This window comes from Ahaetulla prasina, chromosome 2 (genome assembly GCF_028640845.1).
Source record: "Ahaetulla prasina isolate Xishuangbanna chromosome 2, ASM2864084v1, whole genome shotgun sequence".
Taxonomy (NCBI): Eukaryota; Metazoa; Chordata; class Lepidosauria; order Squamata; family Colubridae; genus Ahaetulla; species Ahaetulla prasina.
Window position 1 is genome coordinate 233095633 of NC_080540.1, and position 25957 is coordinate 233121589.

At 35.2% G+C, this 25957-nt stretch overlaps 1 protein-coding gene across 1 annotated transcript in view; it reads left to right on the forward strand.

Annotated features, from left to right (window-relative positions):
* Window positions 1–802: 802 nt before the first annotated feature.
* Window positions 803–25957, forward strand: part of VPS13A (vacuolar protein sorting 13 homolog A) — a 121452-nt gene continuing 96297 nt past the window's right edge. The window contains exons 1-13 of the mRNA XM_058165989.1: window positions 803–1134; window positions 9909–9952; window positions 10121–10163; window positions 12221–12316; window positions 13331–13432; window positions 15920–16026; window positions 16767–16826; window positions 17243–17302; window positions 20264–20344; window positions 22537–22594; window positions 23238–23365; window positions 24029–24135; window positions 24418–24589. Of these exons, the coding sequence (XP_058021972.1) occupies window positions 1035–1134; window positions 9909–9952; window positions 10121–10163; window positions 12221–12316; window positions 13331–13432; window positions 15920–16026; window positions 16767–16826; window positions 17243–17302; window positions 20264–20344; window positions 22537–22594; window positions 23238–23365; window positions 24029–24135; window positions 24418–24589 (1158 nt within the window). The 5' untranslated portion in view covers window positions 803–1034. The remainder of the gene's footprint in view (window positions 1135–9908; window positions 9953–10120; window positions 10164–12220; window positions 12317–13330; window positions 13433–15919; window positions 16027–16766; window positions 16827–17242; window positions 17303–20263; window positions 20345–22536; window positions 22595–23237; window positions 23366–24028; window positions 24136–24417; window positions 24590–25957) is intronic.

The window sequence follows — 25957 nt, forward strand, 5'->3', positions numbered from 1 at the left end:
ATAACGCCCCTCCCTCTTTCAGATCAGCCAGCCAGCTAAGGCTATATAAAAGTATTACTAATTTAAAAAGCGTTTTCTGGAGTATTTCTAGCCGCGGGCAAGATTAAGGTTGTTTATTATTAATCCAGATGATTTTTTTTTTAAAAAATCCTATTAACAATACTAATACTATTAAAAAAACGTGCATCCATGAGGCACCGGTAGCTGCAAAATCACGCCTTGCCCCGGCGTTAAAGGATTACAGTCCACAACCTCTTTTGTACACTGTTCAATCCTTATTTACATATGAAAGTAGCCCAAGCGAAGTAGACGCTCTTGCCCCTTAGAATCACATCCCAAAATTTCAGCTTCCCTTGTAATTTTTTTTACGGAGTCAGCAGCTCAACAGCATGACTGACAGACCGGCCGAGGGTCTCCGTGAGGGCATGTCGGGTGGGGACAGGCCCTCCTGCTCTTGTGAAGCGGTTTACACGCGCGCCCATTTCGTTAATAACAGCGGGCCGCAGAGAAGGAAAGGGGCAAAGCCAGCGAGAAGGGGGGAAGACAACTCCATCGCTACGTTTGGGGTTCACGGCCAGGCGCCGCCCCCCCCCCAAAGCTGGAGGAGCAGTTTTAACCGCCAGTCTCGCGCGACGAAGAAAAACCCAGCCCTTCCACCCGTTCAAGGCGCGCGCGAGACCCGAGCCTTCCCCCTCTCGCCCCCCTCCCCCCCGCCGCGGCATTGCCGGTTTCTGGTGAGAGGCGAGACTGAGCCGCCACCTCCACGCAAGCCGCGCCAGGAAGGGCTCTCGCTTTCGGTCCCCTCACATTCCCCTTCCGCGCCTGCGCGCTAAGCTAGGCGAGTCGAGAGTACAGTACAGCAGAACACGCCCAAGGCCGGGCGCCACCCTGTTTGGAGGAGAGGGTGACTGGCCGGCGAGAGCGGGGAACTTCCCGGAGGTTGCCGGGGTTTGGGGTTGTTGTCCCCCCGCCCCCGTCAGGCGACGTTTAGAACTGGCGGAAAGGGGAGCCAGCGAGTCCTCCCGCTTTCGAGGATGGTCTTCGAATCGGTGGTGGTGGACGTTCTGAACCGGTTCCTGGGCGATTATGTGGTGAATCTGGATAGTTCCCAGCTCCAGCTGGGCATTTGGGGAGGTAAGCCAGAGGCCAAGCTGGCTCCGGCCGGATTGGAGCCGAACTCGGCCTCGTCCGGCAGCCAGCCCCCCTTATCTCGGAAAGCCTCTTTTCTCTTGAGGAGGCGGTGGCCGGGCTCCTCCCCTTCGCAGGGCACCGCGGCTAGCCTCCCGGCGCGCCCGCGTGTTCTGTGCCGCTGAGGGAAAGCGAACGCGGTTCCCTGCCCGAGAGACGACGAAGTGGGGGCAAACTCTCGTTCTTCCTCGGCGAGCGAAGCCCCCGCGGGCGGTCTCGCTGAATTGCTTAGAGTTATTTTCCTTCCAGCACCGCCAGGCCTTCTTGTCACGTGTCATGCCTTGACTTCTCCCGTGTTTGCTCTTTTTTTTTGGAAGTGAATCTTCCAAATCTTTTAAGGAGAGACTGTAGGAGAGAAGTTAAAGGCCTCTTCCCAGTGTGCTCGAGAATAAAGAGGCGGTTGTGTTGAACGAGGTGTAAAAACTGGGGTTTTTTCCACTGTGTACTTTGCTGCTCATTCTGTTTTAAGGTGATTTTTTTTTGGGTGGGTGGGTGTGGGAACCCAAGTACTGCATGAATTTAGTACTGTGGCCTTTGGTTAATTATACGCCGCTTGGCGTATAATTAGCATGTTCGTTTATTTCGCATTATACGCCGCTTGGCGTATAATTAGCATGTTCGTTTATTTCGCATTAGCATGTTCGTTTATTTCTTAATTTTAGAAGATGCCTGATTCCCGAATGACACTTGTAACTTAACGTAATTAAAGAAAACAAAAAGATACAACTATGTGCAACAGGAGTAAATACATCTTCCCTTGCAGAAAGTCAACAGATAATTAAACTCCAGTCCTGGGAGTAGATAGACTATGTTTTTAAAGACTTGTAGTCCCAAAGGTGCTTTTTCAAGAGGCTGAAGAGCTGAAGAAGCTTCTTGGATGAGAAGCAAAACCTCTTCAAAAAAAAATAAAAGAAAACAACAACAGAAAGTCCAGTTGCCTCTGGAAAAAGCACCTTTGGGGGACAACTATAACCTGGATGATTGAGAATCTCTCTAGACAAAGACTGGTAGGTCCTTGTAGAATGGGAGCCTATGGATTGCTTTTCCAGGTTGTAGGCAATGGGACAGAAAATCTTGCAGTAACAATTTTATTTGTCATTCAAGAATAATGATAAAAATCACTTTTATTTAAGTGTTATACCTAATACAGACAATAGTCCTCACCTTACAGCGGTTTTGTTGTGACTGTTCAAAGTTACAGAAAGATGTGATATATAATCGTTTTTCATAGTTATGACTTTTGTAGCATCCCCATGACCATGTGATCAAAGTTCAGATGCTTGGCAAATGGTTTGTATTTATGATCTTTGCTGTGTCCTGGGGGCGTTGTGATCACCTTTTGCAACCTGCTGACAAGCAAAGTCATTGGGGAAGCCAGATTCACTTAACAACCAGGTTACTCATTTATTAACTGCAGTGATTCACTGAACAACTGTGGCAAGAAAAATCATAGTGGGGCAAAGCTGACTTAAATGTCTCACTTAACAACAGGAATTTTGGTCTCAGCTATGGTTGTAAGTTGAGGACTACTTGTACCTCCCTGCAGTTTGAGCTGTTTTCAATCACAGTTCTTTCATTGAATTCCTAATTTGTTACTGAGGTAGTAATTCAAGCCAGATGTAGTTTTGGCAAGGTGCTTTAAGAAATCGATCATGTACCATGTGGCATATATATGTATAATTCTCTGAACATAATAGTAACCCATTTTAGAATATGAATATCTTTGAATTGGTGAATTGTTTGCATTGTTCAGCATATTTGGCCTTTGGTTAATAATACATAGATGAGTGAAATATTTTCTGATGCTAGCCTTTTGATTTTATCAAATTTCTCTTTTTTTGGTCCAAAATAATTACAGAGGGAATAGGAAATAAATGCTATGACTAGATAATCCAAGTTATTGGAGATCATGTTTAAATATTTCCATTTCTGGAAATGTTCCTTAGAAAACTAATGTTTGATTTGACTGCACTTGAATATATTTTTGATACAATACATATAGTGAGCGGACTAATTTAAGGATGACATAAGTGCTTTCGAAGTAATTTTATTTGCTAATGCTATAGATGTGTGATATGTATCTTAAAATGTACCCTCTGAAATCTTAGTAGAGTAGATAAACAAATTTTCTCATTTAATATATTACAAGATTTATTTTTCTCATTTGGTTTTGTTAAATTTCTCACAATAATTTGTTCTAAATCAATACGTACAAGTTTGAAAATAATCAAATTCTATAGCTGCACAGGTATGAATTATAATTGGCCACTTTAATATGTCAAGCAAAATCAAAATATTCACTTTGTAACTTGTAATTTAGCTGAATTCCTAAATGGTGATTATAGCATATATCATTTGTTAAAAGCTGGAAAATCAAAATAATTTAAGACAGTTCTCACATTCTCACATAAGGATGTTTCTTAAAAGACTTATGTCCCGGGTAGGTAGTTGAAATAGAAGGCTTCCAAAATGTCTTCCAACCCTATTCTACATTTTTTTTAATATGTTAGGTTTATTTTCTTTCTTATGCTAAATAAATACTGTCAGCAAAATAAAGGTACTTTTACAGAGCAATTTCCAATGTCTTCCTGAGTGGGCCATGTGAACCAAATTGAGGTCATTTGGGAGTTTCCTACTCTTGAGAACCTATTCTGGCCTGCATATGTCCTTTTGGCAACCTCGTATTAAAGTAAAAGTAGTCCTCAAATTACAACCACAGTTGATCCCAAAATTTATGTTGCTAAGTGATACATTTGTTAAGTGAGTGTTGCCCCATTTTACGACTTTTCTTGATACAGTTAAGTGAATCACTACAGTTGTTAAGTTAGTAACAAGGTTGTTAAGTGAATCTAGCTTCCCCATTGACTTTGCTTGTCAGAAGGTTACAAACGGGTGAAATGCTACCGGTTCAGACCGGATCCCCCGATCCAGTAGCGATGGCAGTGGGTGGTTCGAAGAACCGGTAGCAAAAATCCCTGGCCCCACCTCTTGCCCCAGCTGAGCCACACAATCATCAGAGGTGGTTTTTTAAAAAACTTTTAAAAGCATTTTTTCTTCAGCCGAAAAAATGCTTTTAAAAGTAAAAAAAAGCCTTTGATGATCGAGTGGCTCAGCTGGGATCGTCAGAACCCTTTAAAAGCTTTTTTTAAACAACCTCTTTGGCCAAAGAGGTTGTTTAAAAAAAAAAAGGTTTTAAAAGGCTCCCCTGGCAATCCCAGCTGAGTTGCCTGATTGCCAGAACCTTTAAAAAGCATGTTTTCTACAAGCACTTCGGCCAAAGAGGTTGTTAAAAAAATTCTTTTAAGAGGTTCTGGCGATCAGGCAACTTCAGCTGGGATCGTCAGAACCCTTTAAAAGCTTTTTTTAAACAACCTCTTTGGCCAAAGAGGTTGTTTAAAAAAAAAAAGGTTTTAAAAGGCTCCCCTGGCAATCCCAGCTGAGTTGCCTGATTGCCAGAACCTTTAAAAAGCATGTTTTCTACAAGCACTTCGGCCAAAGAGGTTGTTAAAAAAATTCTTTTAAGAGGTTCTGGCGATCAGGCAACTTCAGCTGGGATCGTCAGAGGAGCCTTTTAAAAGTTTTTTTTTCCCCTCTGGCGATCCCAGCTGAGTTGCCTGATCACCACAGGTTTTTAAAATCATTTTTTACAACCTCTTACAACAGCCCCTGCCCATGCCCACGCAATCGCCCGGTCCCCACTGGCCTAATTGCTGCTTCTTTCGGGCTCGCAAAGCCTTGCTTCAGCTGCTGCAATCAATTGCATCAGCTAGCAACTGAATTTGCCTGCCTGCAATCCATCTCATCGGTGAGCAACTCAATCTGCCTGCCTCCAATTGGGTAAGTAATGGGGGAGGGAAGCTTTAAAAAATAGTTAATTGGGGTTTTTTTAAGGAGTTTTTTTTAGACAGTAATTTAAAGTTAAGGAAGTTTTAAATTTAGCTGCTTTTATTTAAAAAATATAAATAAAATAAAATAATAAAATAAAATATTTTTGCAGCTTTCTGAGATTTGGTGTGTTTCTGTAGTGTTTCACTAACTACGCAAACACAAAATCTCACAAAGCTGTATGTGGCATTTTGTGTGTGTGTGTGTGTGTGTGTGTGTGTGAGTCAGTTGTGTTGTGTGTGTGTGTAAAGTGTGAAAGTTGGTTTTTGAGCTTTTTGTGGCTGTGTGAGGTTCCTGCTTGTTGCAGGGGCCATTTTGAGTGTAGTTCAGCTGCTTTTACATTGTGTGTGAGTCAGTTGTGTTATGTTGTGTTTGTGTAAAGTGTGAAAGTTGGTTTTTGGTACTCTTATTGTTTTGTATACTTTGTTTATTATTTTTATTATTTATGGTTATTGGCCACGCCCACCCGGTCACCTGACCACCAAGCCATGCCCACCAATTAAGCCACGCCCACAGAACCTGTAGGGAAAATTTTTAGATTTCACCCCTGGTTCCAAAAGGTGATCACATGACCCTGGGACATTGCAATCATAAATATGAGTCAGTAGCCAAGCGTCTTAATTTTGATTATGTGATCATGAGGATCAGGGGTGGGTTCTACTTACCTTTACTACCGGTTTGCAGCGGGATCGTGTGCGCTTGCTTGCTTTGCGCGTGTGCTTGCTTCAGCGCATGCGCAGAAGCTTCCTGATGACATTGGGGTTGGTGGGTGGAGCCTACCCCCCCGGTTTTACTACCGGTTCGCAAGAACCAGTACGAATCGGGGGCAACCCACTACTGATGAGGATACTACAATTCTAAGTGTGAAAAATTGTCATAAATAATTCTTTTCAATGCTGTTGTAACTTCAAATGGTCACTAAATGAACTGTTGTTAAGTCGAGGACTACTTGTATTGGAAAATATTTTTTTTCGGTTGCTTGAGAGGAAGAGGGGAATCTAAATTTGCTGTGGGGAAGATAGTGAAATATTCTGTAGCTCTTGGAATGCTGTGTAAGGCTATAATTATGCATATTAAATCTTTAAAAAACAACGTTTTTTTCTTTCTGCATGTTAATAGACAACTTATTTAGCTCTTGATTTTAATTAGTTATTTTAGAATATATGAAATGCATCTTCTATCTGTTCTTAGATAGTATATATATTTTTTGCAAACTAATATCAACTTAATAAATATTTAAAAGAGCCTCATAGTTGAACAGAGCCCAGAGAGCATCAGCTACCATTTCTATTATAAATAGTATTGGAAGTAAGAGAATAAAAAAAGAGTACTAGAAAGCATACCTAATACTAATGGTGTTGTTTGTGCTCAGGGATATATTGTACTGTACTGGTGCTTAAATTTAGAGAGGTTGAAATACCAGTAAGGAAATCTATGCAACTATAAATACAACAGCATTACATATTAATCATTGGTTAGGGAATTAGCTCAAATGATACAGCACTTATCTTCAAGTTTGAAAGGTAGCAGTAGTTTTGCCTGTTTTCTAACAGATTTTTTACTACTTTCTTCTGTGTATGTGCGGGGGAGATAGTGAAACTCAGTGATAGAACCTATACTTTTATTCATAAAGTCCTACATTCTAAACCTGACATTTTCAGGTAGATGCTTAGTTTAGTAAGTGCAACAATTGGTTCGAGATCTAGCTCAGAAACTAAGAGCTGGCCCCATTCCATATGACTGGTCACTATGCCCCTTCACTACAATAATTTTCATGCAGTATGTGGCACCAACAGCTGTCTCATTTCTTTCCCTGCAGCTGTCTCTCCAATAGAATAAGAGATTTGTTCCACCATTATGTTTGTTTTTCATCTGTCAACATATTTACAATATGGAGGAACAAAATGCCCAATATAAGGAGAAAGAAAAAATCTTTTTAATGGCAATGGATAAGAAAGAAGTTGTGGTGGCTTGTCTTCTGGAGAGAAGGGGAGCCTCCAGAAGTGGGATTGGGAGGGAAATATTGCCAATAGAAAATAATCTTACCATACAGCTTCAGAGGAAGCATTATTACAGTATCTGCTCTGGATTTCCATTTGGTTAAAAAGGGGGCCTTGGTCTGTAACGGGAAGGACTAGGATGCTGGACTCAACTAAATAAATTCTGGTTATATTTCAGTTAGATTACAGATTTTTTCTTCTATTGAGTTGCCTGAAAATAACATAGTTCATTGCTATAAATTTCAGCAACATAACTTGAGTATGCAGTAGAATTTTGCATCATATGTTTTCATTATCTGTATATTCTAATACTTGCCCACGCTTATTTGAACTTTTACATCACCTAATATTAGATGAGCTCATGTTTTCTGGATTATTGTGGTTGATAAGTATGGCTGATACAACTGAATGTTCTAGTGATGTTTCATTGTTGGGAAATGCTTATTTTTTTCTCAAGAATTTTACTTGGTCTTGTTCATGGAGCCTTTAAGAGGACCTTATAGCTCTTTCTCTGAATGTCTTATTGATTTTCTTACTGCACTCCTTAACTAATTATTCCATTGTTCATGTTTTCCATCATCTTTGTTGTAGGTGGTTTTCATGTGAGAGAAAGTAGCCAACAAAGCAGTTTCATATATTATGAAGATGAAATATAAATGGCACATAATATTATACTAAGTGGATCAAAAAAATATTAAACTTTAGTGAAAACTAAATTATGATCAGTCAGTCAGTAAATGACAATAAAAGGCACACTAGTCTTTCTGATATGTATTGCTGCTCTTGCTATTACTTGCCAGATCATTAAGTGCCCATTCTCCCCGTTATTTTATGTGAAGATCAACACTTTTGTATTATTTTTTCTTTCTTAAATCCACTTATTATATAGATAAGAGAACTGCATAATTTCTACTTCCTGGACTTATTACAAATGTGCCATCAACCAAGGTGACTTGTCTTGACATCTGTGAATGCAACATGAAACCAGCTTAACAGCTAGCTGAAGCTAATTTAAGTCTGCACTTCATCTTAAAACTTAAGAGTTACAGAAGTTGTGATTTTAAAAATGTGCCAACTCCTGTGGCCCAGCTAGATAAAGAATTCATTCTCTGATTTTTAGTTGACTTTATTAAAGGCATTACTGTCTAAAGGCTTTGGATATTTTTTCAGTGAATTCAGGGAGTGATTTTTATGTGTGCATGTGTGATTATCCAGAAGTAGGTACAGAATGATTTTACATGGGCAATTCTCTTTTCATCCTTGGAAGGTGCTAGTATAATGTTCCATGAAACCTGCAGCTCCACTCATCTGCCCATCAGTCAGCTGCTCAGAAAACTTCATGAAATGACCTTTCAATAGAAGGGAAGTAAAAGGCCATCATCTTACTGAAAATTGTTGTGGCTAGCCAATGTAAAACTGATTTTCTTCTTTTTTGCTAGAAGAAAACAAAAAGCTCTTAGATTCTCTTTTCCTCTTGGTGAAGAAACTGAAAATCATTCTGTTTTGGGGGCATGTGGGTGGCAGTTTATATAAAAATACAATTTATATAATATATAGATATATATGTGTGTGTGTACACATAGAATATATGGGTAGATGGTTGTGTGTACTTACATATCTGTGACTGTATGCTGAGATTTTGGGTGCAAATAGACTTAAGTGTACTCCTACAGGTGCAGTCCTGAAGAACATGACTTTTTTTTTTTTTGCTAAAACTTGTTAGCAGTTTATAAAAATTGATGTTTTTTTACAGACTGATGTTCTTTACAGACTGTTGACATTTTCTTGTTATTTTCTCTAATTTTATATATATACTTACTAAAACATATTCCTATAACTTTTAACCTTTATTTCATTAAAAAAAGTTTGTGGTATCATTGTTCAGTAGTAAAAGGCTGAAAAGGACAATGGAAAAGTTATTGGCCCAAATCTGAATGCTCTGGATCCTATGTGTAACTATTGAAGAAGATGCCAATAATAGATGTACATCTATACTTACTTGTATTATGACGGATAAAAATCCATAGGATGTATTTTTAAGTGACAATATTTTTGTCATGCTATGCAGAATTGTTAATTTAGAAAGCATTTTTAAACAAAATATATTCTTAACCATTAATTTTTAAAGAAAAGAAATATCCTTTAAAAATAATAGAGATTGAATTTACAGTCCCTCTGGTGTTATATCTTGGTAAATAGCAATACCATGGCAACATCATCAGAAAGAAAGAAAAAATTTATAAGTACTGTAGCTCAGTGATGGATGGGAGGTTTTAGTTCTCAATTCCAGGAAATCCTGTAAGGCTTCATTCTTCTCTGCAGTGTTCTCCCCAAGATTATCATTCAACTACACATACTTGCTACATATTGCTATACATACTGCTATAATAATATTCCTGGAACTCTTGTGTAACGTGTAGTTGGTTTGAACAAGTTGGCAAAGTAAATGTGTTTGCTGAAATTGCAGCAGTCTAATTGAATCTGCAAACTTTGCAGCTGATTGCAAAGTATCTTCTAGTTTACATACTGGAGTTGAAGTCTTGATATAAGATTTGATCTCTTTCCCTTTTCTCACTTTTTACCGGCTTATGAGACTGGCTTTTTCAAGGTTAGGAAATTTTGACCATGAGGAATGCCAAAGCGTTGTGTGCTGATTCATGCAATACAAAAACATAAATTTGCAATCTTTGGCTGAAGTACTGCGGGTTTTTTAACTTGCTAGGGCTCCATTTGAATTGTTAGGATTCTAATAAGAGGTATTTCTGACTATTGAAAATGTTGTAAATCAAGTTTGTTGTTCTCTGATTATGATTTTTTCCCCAAATTTCTTAATAGGAGCTGTAGCACTTAAAAATCTTGAAATAAAAGAAAATGCATTGGTAAGTACTAAAATGCCTTTTGCACATGTATTTAGTTCTTCATAAATACATGTTTTTATGCTGTTTTAGGAATTAATAAAAAAACACTTGTGCACATTCTGGGCTCTATGCTGTTTCAATAATAATGTTTTCATCATTGAAATGTAATTAAAAAATTTATCTTTACAGTATCAATTTGATGTCCCCTTTAAAGTTAAAGCAGGTCATATTGGTAAGTAGAATTCCGAAGCTTTTTACAATAATTAATTAAATTTGTATTTTTAAAAACATGGGATTTTTATTACTTAAAAATGCCTTGATTCATCATACAGCTATTATCTATCAATACAAATTTAAGGCTTCTTGAGAACTTTTGATATTTATGTGCAATTACATATAGATTAAATAAAAGCCTATATGTTTAACCTTTTACCATTCAATGGATAGTAGATTGTAGTTTCTTAATTAAGATATTTAGTGAATAGTATTTATTAGCTAAAAATATGTTGTCTACTATGGTTCACCATTTTGGTTAATTAGCAGATTATTAATGGTATTGAATATATAAAAATATCTTCTTGTATTCTTGGTTGATATAATCTGAGTTTTTTATATACAGATAGTCCTTGATTTATGACCACAATTGAGCCCAGAATTTCTGTTGCTGTGAGACATTTATTAAGTGAGCTTTGCCCCATTTTACAACCTTTCTTGCCACAATTGTTAAGTGAATCACTGCAGTTTTTAATTTAATAATAGCAATAGCACTTAGACTTTACAGTGCTTTACAAATAACTTGGTTATTAAGTGAATCTTGTTTCCCCATTGACTTTGCTTGCCAGAAGGTCTCAAAAGGGGATCACTGCAACTGTCATAAATATGAGTCAGATGCCAAGAATCTGAATTTTGATCACTTGACCATGGGGATGCTACAACAGTCGTAGGTGTGAAAAATGGTCATGTCACTTTTTTCAGTGCCGTTGTAATTTTGAATGGTCACTAAATGTACTGTTGTAAATCGAGGACTACTGTATCTGCTATATTTTATGTATCTATTTTTCTATTGAATTTAGATTCAAATATTGAGATTGTATTTTTTATTGCTTTCAATAAGTTAGTGGTCATTATAGAGCTGGTTGTTATCTGTAAAGTCCTACATGGCATAGGACTTCATTACTTGAGGGACATCCATTTCCAGTATCTCCAGTATTATCTACCCAGCCAATTTTGGGCATTTTAGATTCCTTCAATTAAACAGTACCATCTGTTGGGTCCCTGGAAGAGTGCCTGCTTTATGGAATCCCCTCTGAGATTTGATTGACTGCTATCTTGCTGGTGTTTCTAATGGCTTTGAAGCCCATCTCTTTGCCAAGTCTTGGGCAAGCATGATTGAAGCCCCCTTTTTGGTTGTTTTTTGCTCCTACCAGTTTGCATTCTCTTATTATTTATTACTCTGTTGCTTATTCCTTTTATGGTTGTTAGATGTCAACCTCCAAAATAATTGAGAATTGGATAGTGTACAAACTTAACAAATAATATATGTTTCCCCCCCACTTTAAACTGTAAGTAAATTACTGCAAGCATGGGTAAAGTAATGCCATATTGTACTTTTATACATATAGGGAAAAATAAAGTTCAGATTTATATTCAAATTCTATGGTTTTAGAAACATTTAATGCTAATGGGAAAATGATAAATCACCACAAGTACATTGTAGCTTGAACATTCAGCTGGTTTGTTGTGGAAATGCCATGGACCAGCTGACTCAGAAGGTGAAAAGTATTGTATATTTTATATTTCAGCTGAGGCAAATTCCAAAAGGGGTTTAGTGGGAAAAGTAGGGCACGTCTGGTGTACGTTACTCCCATCTTCCCATTATTTGTTTTCCCTTCGTTACACACACCTAATGCTGCATGAACCTAGCCAGCAAACCTGCCTGTTCCTCCCATTAATCTTCTTGCATTTTCCTTTGCATACCTCCATTTATCCTATTCTGCTGAATCATATTATAGTCCCCTTTTCTTCCCTTCCACATCTTGGAACATCCACTGCATTAAATGATCATGTTCTAGGTTTGTCTCCAGATAAAACATTAAGGGTCTGTGTCTTGATGAAATATACTATGACTCAGAATTAATGTGTTTTGTACTTGAGGTGATCAGTGCATAGCAACTTTTGCCCATCCCTAAAATGTGTTTTTCTTTTACGTAATATTTGCACAATTTTTAAAAATATATGCATGGTATGTTTTAAATTATGAGGAATATGACTATTTCTTTCTTATTTTAGGTCATCTAAATTTGCAAATACCATGGAAAAATCTTTATACTCAGCCAGTTGAAGCTGTTTTAGATGAAGTTTATCTGCTTATAGTACCTACAGCTAGTAAGTTTATTAAGATATAGAACAGAACTTTGTAAAATAAATATATAAAATAATATTTAGCCATTATAATTTCTGCCTCTATATTTTTAATCATACAATAGTTTGGATACCCATAAATATTCAGACTTACATATTCGAAGTTAATAACTCAGAGTCAAACCTCCTTTTCAAGTTAAGTATATATTTGTAAAAAAAATAGTTGGTTTTTGGTGTTTATCATTGTTTAAAATCTGAGGTTATTTGCGGTTGGGAAGAAAGAAGCAATTAGTATTGTTATTTGTTGATTTAATTAATTTAGTGGACAATTTCTGGGTAAGCAAACATATCTAATCATTTGAATCTGTTCATACTTCCCTCCAGAAGAAAATGGGTCCTAAGCTGTTTAGAGCTGGATAGTTTGTCTCCCTAAATTGAGTCTAGTAGCTCACAGGCTAAGGATTGAGCTCCCATGGTTTTATTTAGCTACCTTACTCAGGATTTTAACAGCTATTTTCTCCATAGCCCACAGCTTCTGAACCTTCTTCAATGACAATCTTTCACTAAAGCCCAGCTACAAGAATGTTAGTGACTATAGTTCAATGGAAATAGATTTTTGTTCATTAAAAGATTATATCTGAAACATTAACTGAAGTCGAACATAGCTTCTTCTTGCCAATAAAGCCCCCCATGAATCTAACAACATCTTTGAATAAAAGAAAACTCCCAAATGATACACCTGTTCTTCCGAAAGACTATATTTGATTCAGAACAGGTCATCAAGCTTAAAATTTTTATAAGAATGCTACAATACTTTAAAGAATATTGTCCTTAATTCTTCACCAAAATTTCCTAGGTAAATTGATGCTACAAAAAAGATGTTTCTTATTGCTTACTGCCAGAATGTGTACAAAGAATAGGTACTAAATATTTTTCATACAGAATGTAAGTATAGCCAAATAAGATTTAATTTTGTGCAATTTCAGATGTTGATTTAATCTAGTTGTGTTTAATTATTAAAGTAATCCATTCTGTTAGGTATTAAATATGATGCTGAAAAAGAAGAAAAACAACATCTGGAAGCAAAGCAAAAGGAATTGCAAAGAATTGAAGATGCGAAACAAAAGATTGCTGACAAAGGTAAGAAAAGATGCAATAGTCATTCAATTTTAATTGAATGATTCACAAAATAAAAAGCAAATCAATATAAAGGCAGTAAAATTAAAAAGAATTACAAAATATAGGTAGTCCTTGAGATATATGATCAGTCGCTTAACAGCCATTTGAAGTTATGACAGATCCCCTCCTTCCCCCGGCTATATACAACCTTGTTTCAAAGTTATGGTGGCTGCAGCACCGCCCATGTCCTTTTCCCGTACAACCAACCACAGTGATACTATAGTGCTCCCCATCTCTCCCCTCATCCTACTGGGACCCTGCAGTACTTGGGCCTGCTCTCCGTGCCTCCTGGAAGCAGGCACCATTTTCAGTACTCCAACAATTTTTTGTGGAAATGGTGACTGCTTTTGGAGTTTTCTGCCCAGATCAGCTGGGAAACTGCAAATTTCTCCTGGATCGTGCTGGGTTTTGGAAAAGCCAGCCACCTGCATGCAAGGGTGGCAGCTTCAGGAGAGGCACCCCAAAAGAGGCTTTCCCCCTTTTCCTTGCTTAAGCCTTCCCTCCCACCAAAACCTAATTTCTTCAATAAAGAAAACAGAAAAAAAAAGTTGGGAGGGACAGACTTGTTCTTCCCACTACTTCCCCAATTAGGTGCTGAAACTAAATTCTCTGCCTCTACTTTCCAATGTTGAACCCTTTTCCCACCTCCTTTGCTAAATTTACTGAAAGCCTGGGAAGAAGGTGACAGAATCTGTAAGTTACTTATATTGATGAGTGACTGCCAGACTGAAGAGTAGAGGAAAGGAAGGAAGGGAGCAAAGAAAATCTTTCTGCAGCTTGCGTTGAGGAGCTGAAGAAAAAGTTCCACTCAAAAGAAAAAAGTGACTAGGGCAGAACACATGCAGCAAACAGCCATGGCAGAAGCTGGGTCCTTGGAATTCTTTCTGCTACTTGTCTGATTACCTTTACAGGAGTCCTAAAGAGAGGATGTAAAGAGGGTCAGACAAGCAGCCAAAAGCTTTCCAAAGAAGGTTCCACTTCTCATCTGACTTTCTTCAGGACCCATCTAGGAATGTTCTAAAGGCAAGCAGGCAAGCAGCAAAACAAACTTGCAAATCTCATTCCAAATTGTTTCTAGGATTCTGAATTCTGTTATTGGTTTGTAATTGTTTTTCATTCTTTTAAGCCAGTGATTTTCAAATATTTTGGTCTCCTTCTTAAAAATGATACAGGACCAAAGGAGCTTTGGCTTATGTGCATTATATCTACCAATATTTACTGTATTAGAAATTAAAACTGAGAAATCCATTTAAAACTTTTAGCAGAGTATTATAGTTGAGGCTGCTTTTTTCTGAAATGCAGACTGCATTGTGTATTATTTCATGCTGATTGCTTCTAATATCAAATCCAGAAAGATTCCATGATGAGAAGTGTCAGAAGTGGCTGAATCTATTACAGCATGTATCCTATTGTAAAATATTTACATTTAAGCAAATGCTAAATATGTAAATCATAGGCAAATAATAAATAGCCACAAATATAAGTGATGGCTACACAATTCTTGGAAATATTTTGATATATTTTGAATAAATTGCAATTCTATATTCAATATATTCAAAATAATAGATTCAGCCACTTCTGACACTTTTCATCATGGGATCTTTCTGGATTTGGTATGGTAACCATAGAATACATGCTGTTGGTTAAATGAAATGTTAAGGTTTGGCTGCCCTTTTGATAAGTCTCTTAAAAGGTATAATTCAGTTTGGATTCAGTAGACCTTTTACCCACTTAATGAATTATTAAGTGTCTGTGGAATCACAAATAATCATAGCTTGCAGCCTGCAAATTTAGTTATTGACTATTATTATTTTCTAATGCTGTGGAGCTGAATCATTGTAGACTGAGCTTCTGAATAATTTTGACTCCTCACATTTGCAGAAGATATAGTCACTTCCAGTCTGGCTCCAACTGTAGCCCATTAATTGCTTCAGTCAGCAACAAACTTTGTCCCTGTTAGATTTCAGTAACAAATGTTATATAGAGGATCTCAGCTCACTTAACTCAGCTGAAGCACCATTTATTGTAAGGATTCCAAAGATCCTTTGTCTTGAGTTTTCATTTCTCTTCACCCTTCTCTTTATGTTCTCCCCCCTATTTTAGGCTTGACTGACCAACTTCCATCACACTTTGGTCACATATAGTATGGCTGCTTGTGTCATCTCAAATGATTACATCAAATGAGTTCCTAAGCATCCTTTCTTAGTCTTCTATGTTTAACAAGGCACACATCTGTTGTTGCAAAAAGAGGTGATTGCATCCATCTCTTCAAAGGAACTCATATTTAATTTCTACCTACGCTATTTCTGGTACCCCTTTCTATGTGAATATATAAATAAAACAATATATGGAATTACCTGTTACTTATTTCTGAATATTATTTCTCTGCCTAAATCAAATATAGCCTCCATTGCTTAATAATATAAAGTATTCATTCACTTGATTTAGATAAAGCACAAGAAAAGCCAGATACTTTCATAGAGAAGCTAATTACTCAAGTTATAAGAAACCTTCAATTGAAAATTTCCAACATCCATATACGATATGAGGATGATGTAAGTATATGTGCATAGAATATTCAGATAAGTTGTAAAAATATGAATACTTCAGATGGTTGTATAGATGGATAATCTTTGTCCTCTTCACCCATAAAGAAAGTGATTGCTGAGATTGTTGAGTCTGTGCCGTCTTTATTTGTCTATTGCATCGTAATTTGGAAAGATTCAATGATAGTATGATAGCAAAGTTGCATATTAAATTATTTAAGTACTGGCATAATGCTGGGGATCTTTTTGAGCAAATAACGTTTGAATCCTCCCTTCTTTCTCAGGTTTTAGAGGACTGCAGAACTAATGACTATATAAATTCCTACCCTTAGATTTAAAACTAAACACAGCTTTTCTCTGCCTGAAGCCCATAGTAATTATACAAATGAAGTTCAGATTTGGAAGGTACTTTTTTATGCAGCAGTACATTAATCTAAAATATATACACATAAAGAAGTATGTGTAGAATAAAACACTAAGGATACTGTGTTGGGAATATTAGGCTGAAACATATAGTTAAGATCATAGGTTAGCTAATCTTAACCCAAAGTTAATCATAGCAATTCATATTCTGGTTTATAAAATCAATACTTATATGTAGAGAAATTGTCAAAAAATGTCTGTTTTTTTATTATAAAGGACACATGTTACCATAGATTTTACATCCTGCATGTTGTATACCTGTATATCGGTATTATATTGTTGCACATTGAAAAATATTTGGTGGTGTTTTGTTTTGTTTTTTGCAGATCACAAATAAAGATATTCCATTGTCATTTGGTATCTCACTCGAAAATCTTAGTTTACAGGTATTATCATTGCTAAGGTTTTTAATTAAAACTTGTTCCTATTTTTGAGTGTCTTAATATGTATGTAGCCTCTTCAATCTTAATAATTCAGGAATAAATGACAAAACTTCAAAAGTTAAAAAGACAATTTTAAAGCACAACTAGTTTTATGATTTAAATTGAATAAATATTGAATATTAAATAAAACTGTTTGCATTATTTATAAAAAAAGATCTGAAATTTGGGTGGTCTCCACAGAAAGATTTTTTTTGTACTTGGGAACTGACTAAGATTCGTTCATTCAGACCTTACTTCTAAATATGGAACACTGCACAAATCCAGTCAGGTGTTCCTGATGACAGCTGGGGGAAATCTTAATGTTGTTTTATCTCATAAATAAATAAAATAATATCAGAATAACTTCTGTTCTATTTCAGACTTCAGATCAAGATTGGAATCCATGTATGCAAGATGCAACCACTAAATTGTTCTATAAGGTAGAGTTCTAGGTGGAAATCCAGTTGAGTAGAATGTGCTGTGAGACTCCTTCTGAATTTGGGTTAATGTAAAGCACAAGGGAGGTTTCATTCTTTTGTTGTTTGTTTCACATAATTAATCTCATTTTGACCAGAGCTAAATCACAACTACACTGAATTGTTATATGGCAAGTTTTTTAATGTGCATGTGGTAATTTTGACACAGTGAAGGGACTAAAAGTGTTTTTGTTGGATTTAAATCCTACTTTTTATTCAGGAACTCAGGGTGGTAAAGTTGATCAATAAATTGAAATTATTACATGGCTTACATAGCTTAGTAAGTGTGATAACCAGTTAATGATTCATAGACCATTGGTACATGAAATTATAGTGATTTCTTTACTTTTCTCATAAATCTAGAAATAAGAGATAAAGCATATCAAACCCATTTTTTAACTGATCCAAAGATTGTCCCTGTTTCAGCTGATTTTGAATTCAGGAAGTAAAATCAGGTAAACATCAATATCTGAAGAAGTGGCTATATATTTTTTACGATTTTTTTCAACTGCCACATAAGCAAGAACTTTCTTTAGTCTCATAAATAGGAAAGCAAAAATGAAAGGAAAGGAGGGCTGTGAGAAGGCCAAGGGTTTGGGGTGCTGAAAGAGCTTGTTTCTTATTGTCAAAACTATCACAATGAAGAACACACACAGGCCATATTTTTTTTCATTTTTTCAAAACCTTTGCCTCCTTAATATTTATATGCAATATAATACTATATACATACTATTTATATACCATACTTAACTATCCCAATTCAAAGGAATTTTGAATGACTTGCAATCTTTTCCAATAATTTTTTTAAAAAACTCAATGTATTGTTGATTACTTTACTTTTGTTCTACACTTATGTTAATTATGAGAACTTTATACCAAAAATGTATTTGAATTATCTTTGTTTTCATTCATTGTAATGAAATGATTTTGTACTTGCAGTAGGTATGCATTAGGCCCATACATTAGGTTTTATGTTAAAACTTCATAAAATCTATGAAAATTGATCACTGAGACAAACCATTTTATTTGCCACAGTGTTTGATACCTCGTTATAGTAGCAAAAACAATATAGCCTTGTTTTGCCTTCCAACATGTTGTATGTACTGTTGGATGCTCTACCTCCATATTTCTCAATTACCATAACATGTTTCAGAAATATTCTGGGTAATTCATCTAATTCATGTTAAACATTGAATTACCTTGCTATTTATCCAGCAGTTCTGTTTCTCATGAATTACCTAGATGCTTTAAGATAGAATCATATCCAAGTTAATATATGATATTCTTAAACATTTATGTCTACTCTTAGATATTGGTTAATACCTGTAATGATTTAATTATTGTTTCAAAATAATCATAGGACAATTTTTTCAGTATCATATCAGTTAAAGTGATAGATAAATATATGAGTGACAGCACCCATAAGTAAAGATAATTTGCTTTGGGGTTAGGATTGAAGAAGTAATAAATATACCAATTACTACTTTCAGTAATTACGTTTTAATCTATGTATTTTAAGAGTTCTCAGACTTTGCTGTGCTGCAGTAGTCCACTGGGACCTACATAGACAAAATAAAGAGTAGAGTTTAGAGCAAATTATGATCACGTTCTACTCTCCTTGTGGAAGGCTGGTCACTTTTTTAAAGAAAAATCACAATGACACACCAACCTGCTCATGGCAGTCCCAGAGATTCCAAGCCATAGTTTTGAGAACTATTGCTGTAATGGATATAATTATTTAAAACATTTGAAAATGAAATGGGATATCTTGCCACAGCCAACTCGCCGCAGTCAACTTGTCACAGCCAACTTGCACAGGACAATTCAACAAATAAAACTGTTAAATTAATTTAAATGGAACTGTGGCCAATAATAATAAAATAAAGTCAATCCAGAAATACAAGAGTTAACAATAATTTTGACTAAAATGTGGTCACTAATAATAAAAATAACTGAATGAAACAGTACAATGTTGTATTGTCTTGTCCATCCCATGCTAAAGCAAATATACTTTGTTATTTTAATATTATCTTGCTGGGATGTTTGAAATTTTGGTCTCCTTTTAGATAAAATAAAGTGATTTATTCTTCAGATGAATTGTTGTTTTATTTAAATTTCATTTGTAATTCAAAATAGAATATTCTTTTTTTCCCTACTTATATTGCTAGGACATACTAATAGCCATTTTCTGACACATTGTGCCATATTATTCCTGATGGCCAGAGAATAATTCCATGAATCTTTTAAAACACAATTATGATTATTTTTAATTCTGTTGCCACTTTTTTATTTTTGTTTCTTAATTTCATCATCTATAATACAAATATATTTAAAAATAAATACAAGGGAGAGGTATCCTTTTTGGCTCTGATTGTCATAGTCCACAACTGAGAACTAATATATGTTACATGTTTTCATGCATTTCAACTTGTCCAGTCACCGTCTCTCCCCGCTCCCCACCCCGGCCAGGCTACCAAGCTGCAAAGGTTGGGGACAGCTGCTTTATTTGATTAATTTCAGTAGTTCCATTTACATGTGTTTAGCTTTTATAAAAGATATATTTGTAATAATTTTCATAAACATGCATAAGTATAAGATATTAGACCTAGATAACCTTAAATAAGGGCCTCTGGTGGCTCAACAGACTAATGCAGTCTGTTATTAACACAGCTGCTTGCAATTACTGCAAGTTTAAGTCCTACCAGGCCCAAGGTTGACTCAGCCTTCCATCCTTTATAAGGTAGGTAAAATGAGGACCCAGATTGTTGGGGGCAATAAAAGTTGACTTTGTATATAATATACAAATGGATGAGACTATTGCTTAATACAATGTAAGCCGCCCTGAGTCTTCGGAGAAGGGCGGGATATAAATTCAAATTAAAAAATAATGATTTTGAGTAATTCATATATATATATATATTTCAGTTAGTTCGATTGGACAACTTCTTTGCATACTGGAATGTGAAGTCTGAAATGTATTATCATGGTGACTATAAAGAATCTTTGGTGAGTAGACAAAGCTAATACATCATTTCAAGTATGATTTGTCCAAAATGAATTACAGTTCATTTATATTTTTATACAGTGTCTTTTTAATAAGCTTTTAAAAAAAGATCATTAATGCTGTAGTCTTGTGCTAGTTAACTTTTCAAGAAGCACTACTGATAAGAGAACCAGTTTTGTATGGTGATTAAGACATTAGGCTAGAAAGCAGGAAACTATTCTAATTCTGCCTTAGGCATGAAGGAAGCTGGGTGACCTTGGGCCAGGCACTCTCTCTTAACCCTAAGAAGGAGACATGGAGAAACCTTTTCTGGAAAACCGTACCAAGAAAGTTGCAAGGACTACTCAAGGCAACTGCCAGGAATCAAAAACTGACACAAAGGCATAAAAAAAAACCACGGTTCACTGAACTTAGCAAATTTATGTCTGGTTTTTCTCTTTTCAGCTGATCTTGGGAATAGACATTATGTATGAAGATTAATATAGGCATTAAATGGAAAGAAAAAATCAGAAATTTTTATGGGAAATATTATACAGCTATCTGTACAATATACTCGTTTATTAACAATTCAGTTTCATTGTAAAATGGTTCTGCAGTAAATAGTTCTGAAATAAAACAATGAAATAATATAAAATAAAAGCAGTGTAGAATTATAAGGCTAAATTGAAAATAACTTTCATCAAAATCAAAGTCATTATCTTAGATTTTAACTCCAATTTTGTACTAAGGCCAGTCTGCTCCAAATTGTACAATAATGTTCGCTAAGGATCCTAAATAAAAATATAAAATAAAAAAGATGGAAAAATTATTTACACTTTAACATGAAAAAAACTTTAAATGATTAAAAGTTTGGAATTTAGGTTTGGCGTTTTTGAATTTGTACACAGATAGTCCTCATTTTATGTCCAGTTGTTCAGCAACTGTTCAAAGCTACAATATAACTGAAAAAATGAGTTTATGACTGGCCCTCAAAATTCCTGAAATCTTACTGCCCTGCAGTCAAATGATGAAAATTTACCGCTTCCTCACTGCCACCCAGCCATAGCACCCATTCCCACCCATGACACCCACCTGCAGTTACCTATAGCCCACCTGCAGTACCTGCCCATGGCACCCACCCATATAAATTAATCTACATACATATAAGCTCATCTACATACATATTAGCTGACTTCAACTTTTTAAATCCAGTTATTAAAAACGTATCATCCATGTGTAAGCTGACCCTCACATTTTTATATGCTTATATTTTCATAATTGTTTTATTTATAGGTAATCTACAAATTGTCCGTTTTTGTGGGATTTTGATTAAAAATTTGAGTGTCAGCCTATTAGTGGATGGCTTATCTGAGAACCTAAATCAGAAATACAGGTACTTTAAAAGTATTATTATATATACTTATGGATAAACTCATCAGAAAATAAGCCAAAAGCAATTTTGGGGATGTATTTTTGCATCTAAAATTTTCAGTTTATTCATAAGCATATAAGTACTTTTCCTCAGTTTTCTTGGAAATTTTCAGTCTTTCAACCAAAAACCTTAGTAATAAGTGAAATATTTTAGAATCTTGTCATATCCTGGGAAATGCCCTTGCAGACCACCCAAGCAGTATATTAAATGCTCATTAATATTATGCCCATTTAACTATCAAGTGTGTATATTTCTGACCAAAAACCACAGTAGATACTTTGAATTGAAGACCTGATGTTACTTGGGATTTATTAATGAATTGCTTCATTAGGGTCTATGTTTGAAAAATTAAAGTGATATGTTTTATCATAAGTTTTTTTTAATTCTTCATTAAATAAGGGGGGTGGGAATGCTTGCTTTCCTCATGATATTCTTTTCAATCAGACCTTATTGAACAGAGATCTGATAGGTCAGATTTGTTCTATATATTTTTTTCTTCTGATTTAGGCAGTTGTCTACTGTGATTTAGCATTCTAAGGGTGACTTAATATTTACATTTCACTGTATTATCATAATACATATTCTCAGATTTTTAAACCGGGAGCCTCTTCTGCATAATACGTAGACAGAATTATTGAACCTGTGTAAGATATATTCTTGAGTCTCTGTGTTTTAACTTAATGTTGATCAGTATATTGCTTGGGAAAAATACTCTTTGGTTTATATTGCATTTTGCATTCTTATTGTGAATAAATTTTCAATTCAATTTTTTTCTCCAAAAAGAGTCATTTAAAATATGGAATTGCAAGCACTAATGTGATTCCAGAAGGCTATAGTTTTGGTAAGTTTTTAATATTTCCTAACAAACTTGTATGTGGAATACAGTAAGCATAGGTATAGTTTCCTCTTGGAGCTACCTTTTTATTTAGTCTAAAAATTTCATTTAACACAGACAATTGTGGTTAGATTAGTTTTTTTAAGGTACTTGGGGATCATATGTCTGTGCTAAATGTTACACTGACTGCTGATTTACTTCTGGATAAAATACAAAGAGATATTTAGTACCTTGAAAACTCTATATATTTATAGGTCTAAAGAAACAAAAACAGGTTTCATTGTAAGATAGTGTTTGGCACTAAAATATCTATCTAGGACTGAACGTAACATTTTATTGGTACAGTTCAACCTTTTTTGCATTATCACAGTAGGCTAAACTACAGTATTGATGTGGCTTAGTGCTTATAGAGATTATAGCAAAGTCTTTGTTTTATCCTCCAGAATGCTACATGTGAGCAAACATAGCATAGCCTTGTCCCTAGTTGGGCAACTGGTTATAAAATTTAGCTTTCACTTTGGTGCCTAAAAAATGAATCTTGTTTTCATATCCCTCCATAAGGAGCATCCATATAATATTGAAAAAAATTAATCTATTTGCATGACCTATTTGTTTCTTGATTAACTTTATCTAAAATTCTGCTTTTTAGTATTCCGTCCGATTTCAGCTAAAGCCAAACTTCGTATGAATCCACGATCTGATGTTGACTTTTCTGCACCAAAACTAGATCTGGATGTAAACCTTCAGGATATAACCATTGAACTGAATAAGCCACAGGTAACTACATAAATGATTTAGATTTTCATAGCAACCTTTTTTATTCCTGAATTAAATTCTCATTGTTCTATTTGCATCTTTTTATAAAACTATAGTTTTTGTTAAATCTTGAAAGAATTTCCAAATTTACATTTGTGTAGACTTGTATATCAGGGTTATTTAAGTGTCAAAAATGTGCCCAGGAAGCAGACATAGCAAACCACTTCCAAAATATTGCCAAGAAAACTGTAGCCTTGTCAGAAAACCACCAGGAGTCAATACTAACTCAAATGCAGAGTCAATTAATCAATTACAGCACTAAGGATGGGACTTTTCATACTCCTGAATTTTTAGCCATATTGTTGGGCATAGACTGGATACAACATCATTCACTTTCACCATTTTCAACATAGCCATGGGGATTTTTAATCATGTATTCATATATGTATTCATTTGCAAACAACTTGAAATAAATATATCTGCCAAAGAACAGATTTTTCTTGGAATAATTATTACTTTAACTCAAAGTTAAATACTCCATTGTCGTTATAAAATGAAAGCTTTTAATGTTACACTATATTTGACCTTTAAATAATGTAACTTTTAAGGCAAGTGCTGTTTACATTTTGTTGTAATTATTATACTATACTAGTAGTAAATATGTTTTTGCATTTTTTCTTCCAGTATTTCAGTATTATGGAACTCCTTGAATCAATTGATATGATGACCCGGAATTTACCATATAGGAAATATAGGCCAGAGGTTCCTGTTCACAACAATGCCAGGAAATGGTATACATCCAATAACTTTTGGAAACTTCTACAATTCTGATGGTCTTTCTGTTAGAATATTCTCATAAATTGGAATTCAAAATCCCAAAGAAACTTGATAGGGAAGAATTTCATAAGTACCCTTATTAATAAAGTAATAGATTTAATTTTTGTATTTTGGAGAAGAGAATCAAAAATTATAAATTAATTTGTGAATATTGCTTTACTAAAATATAATTTAAAAAGAAATACTAATTTTGCATGTAATATTATGTCCTAACATTTTTTTTCTTTTTCTATTAGGTGGCGATATGTTACACAAGGCATTCTTGAAGTAAACATCCAACCTAAGCTACAAATGTGGTCTTGGGAACATATTCGATACCATAGGAATCAAGTGAAAAGTTATAAAGAGCTCTATAAAATAAAAATAACTTCAAAGAAGGCTACACAAGAGAGTTTGTTTATGTTGGAGGTTAGATGTTTTAAATCACTATGTTTATCACAAGCTACAAATTGTTTTCTAAAGTATAATGATGGATTGCATATTTATTTATAAATCTTCACTGGCTGACAGGAAGTTCCTCCTGACAGCTTTCCTGAATCTATTTCATTGTGGTTTTCCATTGATTCTGGTCAGTCCTATACTGTCTAGTCTAACCCTTCTTCTTTGGATAACATTTCAAATATTTAAATGCTATCCCCTTTTCTGTTCTATGGCCTAAAAATATCCAATATACAACTGTTCCTCACAAGACTTTATTTCTGGTCTCCCTTCACCATGTTGGAAGCTTTCCTGTGAACTTGCCGGTTAGTTACCATCCCAAGTGTACCAAAAGGGCCTGACCAGGACAGGGTAGAATGGATGAATTACTTTCCATCGTCTGGAGTGCATAGTACTATTAATGCAAAAAAACTATTACTAATTTCTCTCTAACTTCAATTCTGTTACTTTCATTCACTTAGGAAACAGTGGAACTACTATAAAATGGTAACATCTACCCCCCAATTCTCAGAAGCAATACCAGTGAACACTGGTCATTGGTACTAAGTGCATCTCAGAGGTGCAGAAAAAAACAGGAGATCTCCCTTTTCCATCCTGGTTAGGCTGGCAAGTGTGACTTCTGTCCCATTCCCAGGCATAAATTTTGACTATAAGAAATAATCCACTGGGTAGAAGTTGCCCAGTTGATTGGATTGAGAGAACACTTTTTCAGGAAGGGGTATATCTTCTTTTCTCCAGGTCTTTCCTTAGTTGAACAAGGGAAGGTTCCTTTTCCCAGTTGTCTTTTTTATATATTTTGAATGCCAAAACTAATTGTGATGAAGATTCCAACTATGTATGCATGTCAGAGGCCTGGGTAGGGAATAGGGTCAAAAATAGCTTCTCCCAGTTTTAATTCGACAATAATTAAGATATCTCTTAGCCTTTGGAACAAGAAACGAGAAAAATCTGCTTGACATTTTGGGATTTTTGATGGTAAAAATAGATACCCTAACCCTTTCAGAGATTTAGGCCTCCAAACATACCAAAATGATTGGTACAATTCATGCTAGGAGTGATTGGGGGTGCTTGTTATATTGTGGTTCCAAGTAATTTGATTTGAATCTTATCATCTCAAAATGGAAGCTTGGTGGAAGTATATAATATATTTTTCTTAATTTTCTAAGAAGATGCCAAGATTTTTGCTGCATGTTGACTGAAATCTGGAACAATAGTACTTGGTTTAGAGAATATGCGATAGCAACTTATGAATCTTTGATTGTTAAAAATTCTACTATAGGTAGTTTATGTTCATTTGTTCAGTGATCACTCAAACCTGCAACCATACAGAACAAGGGG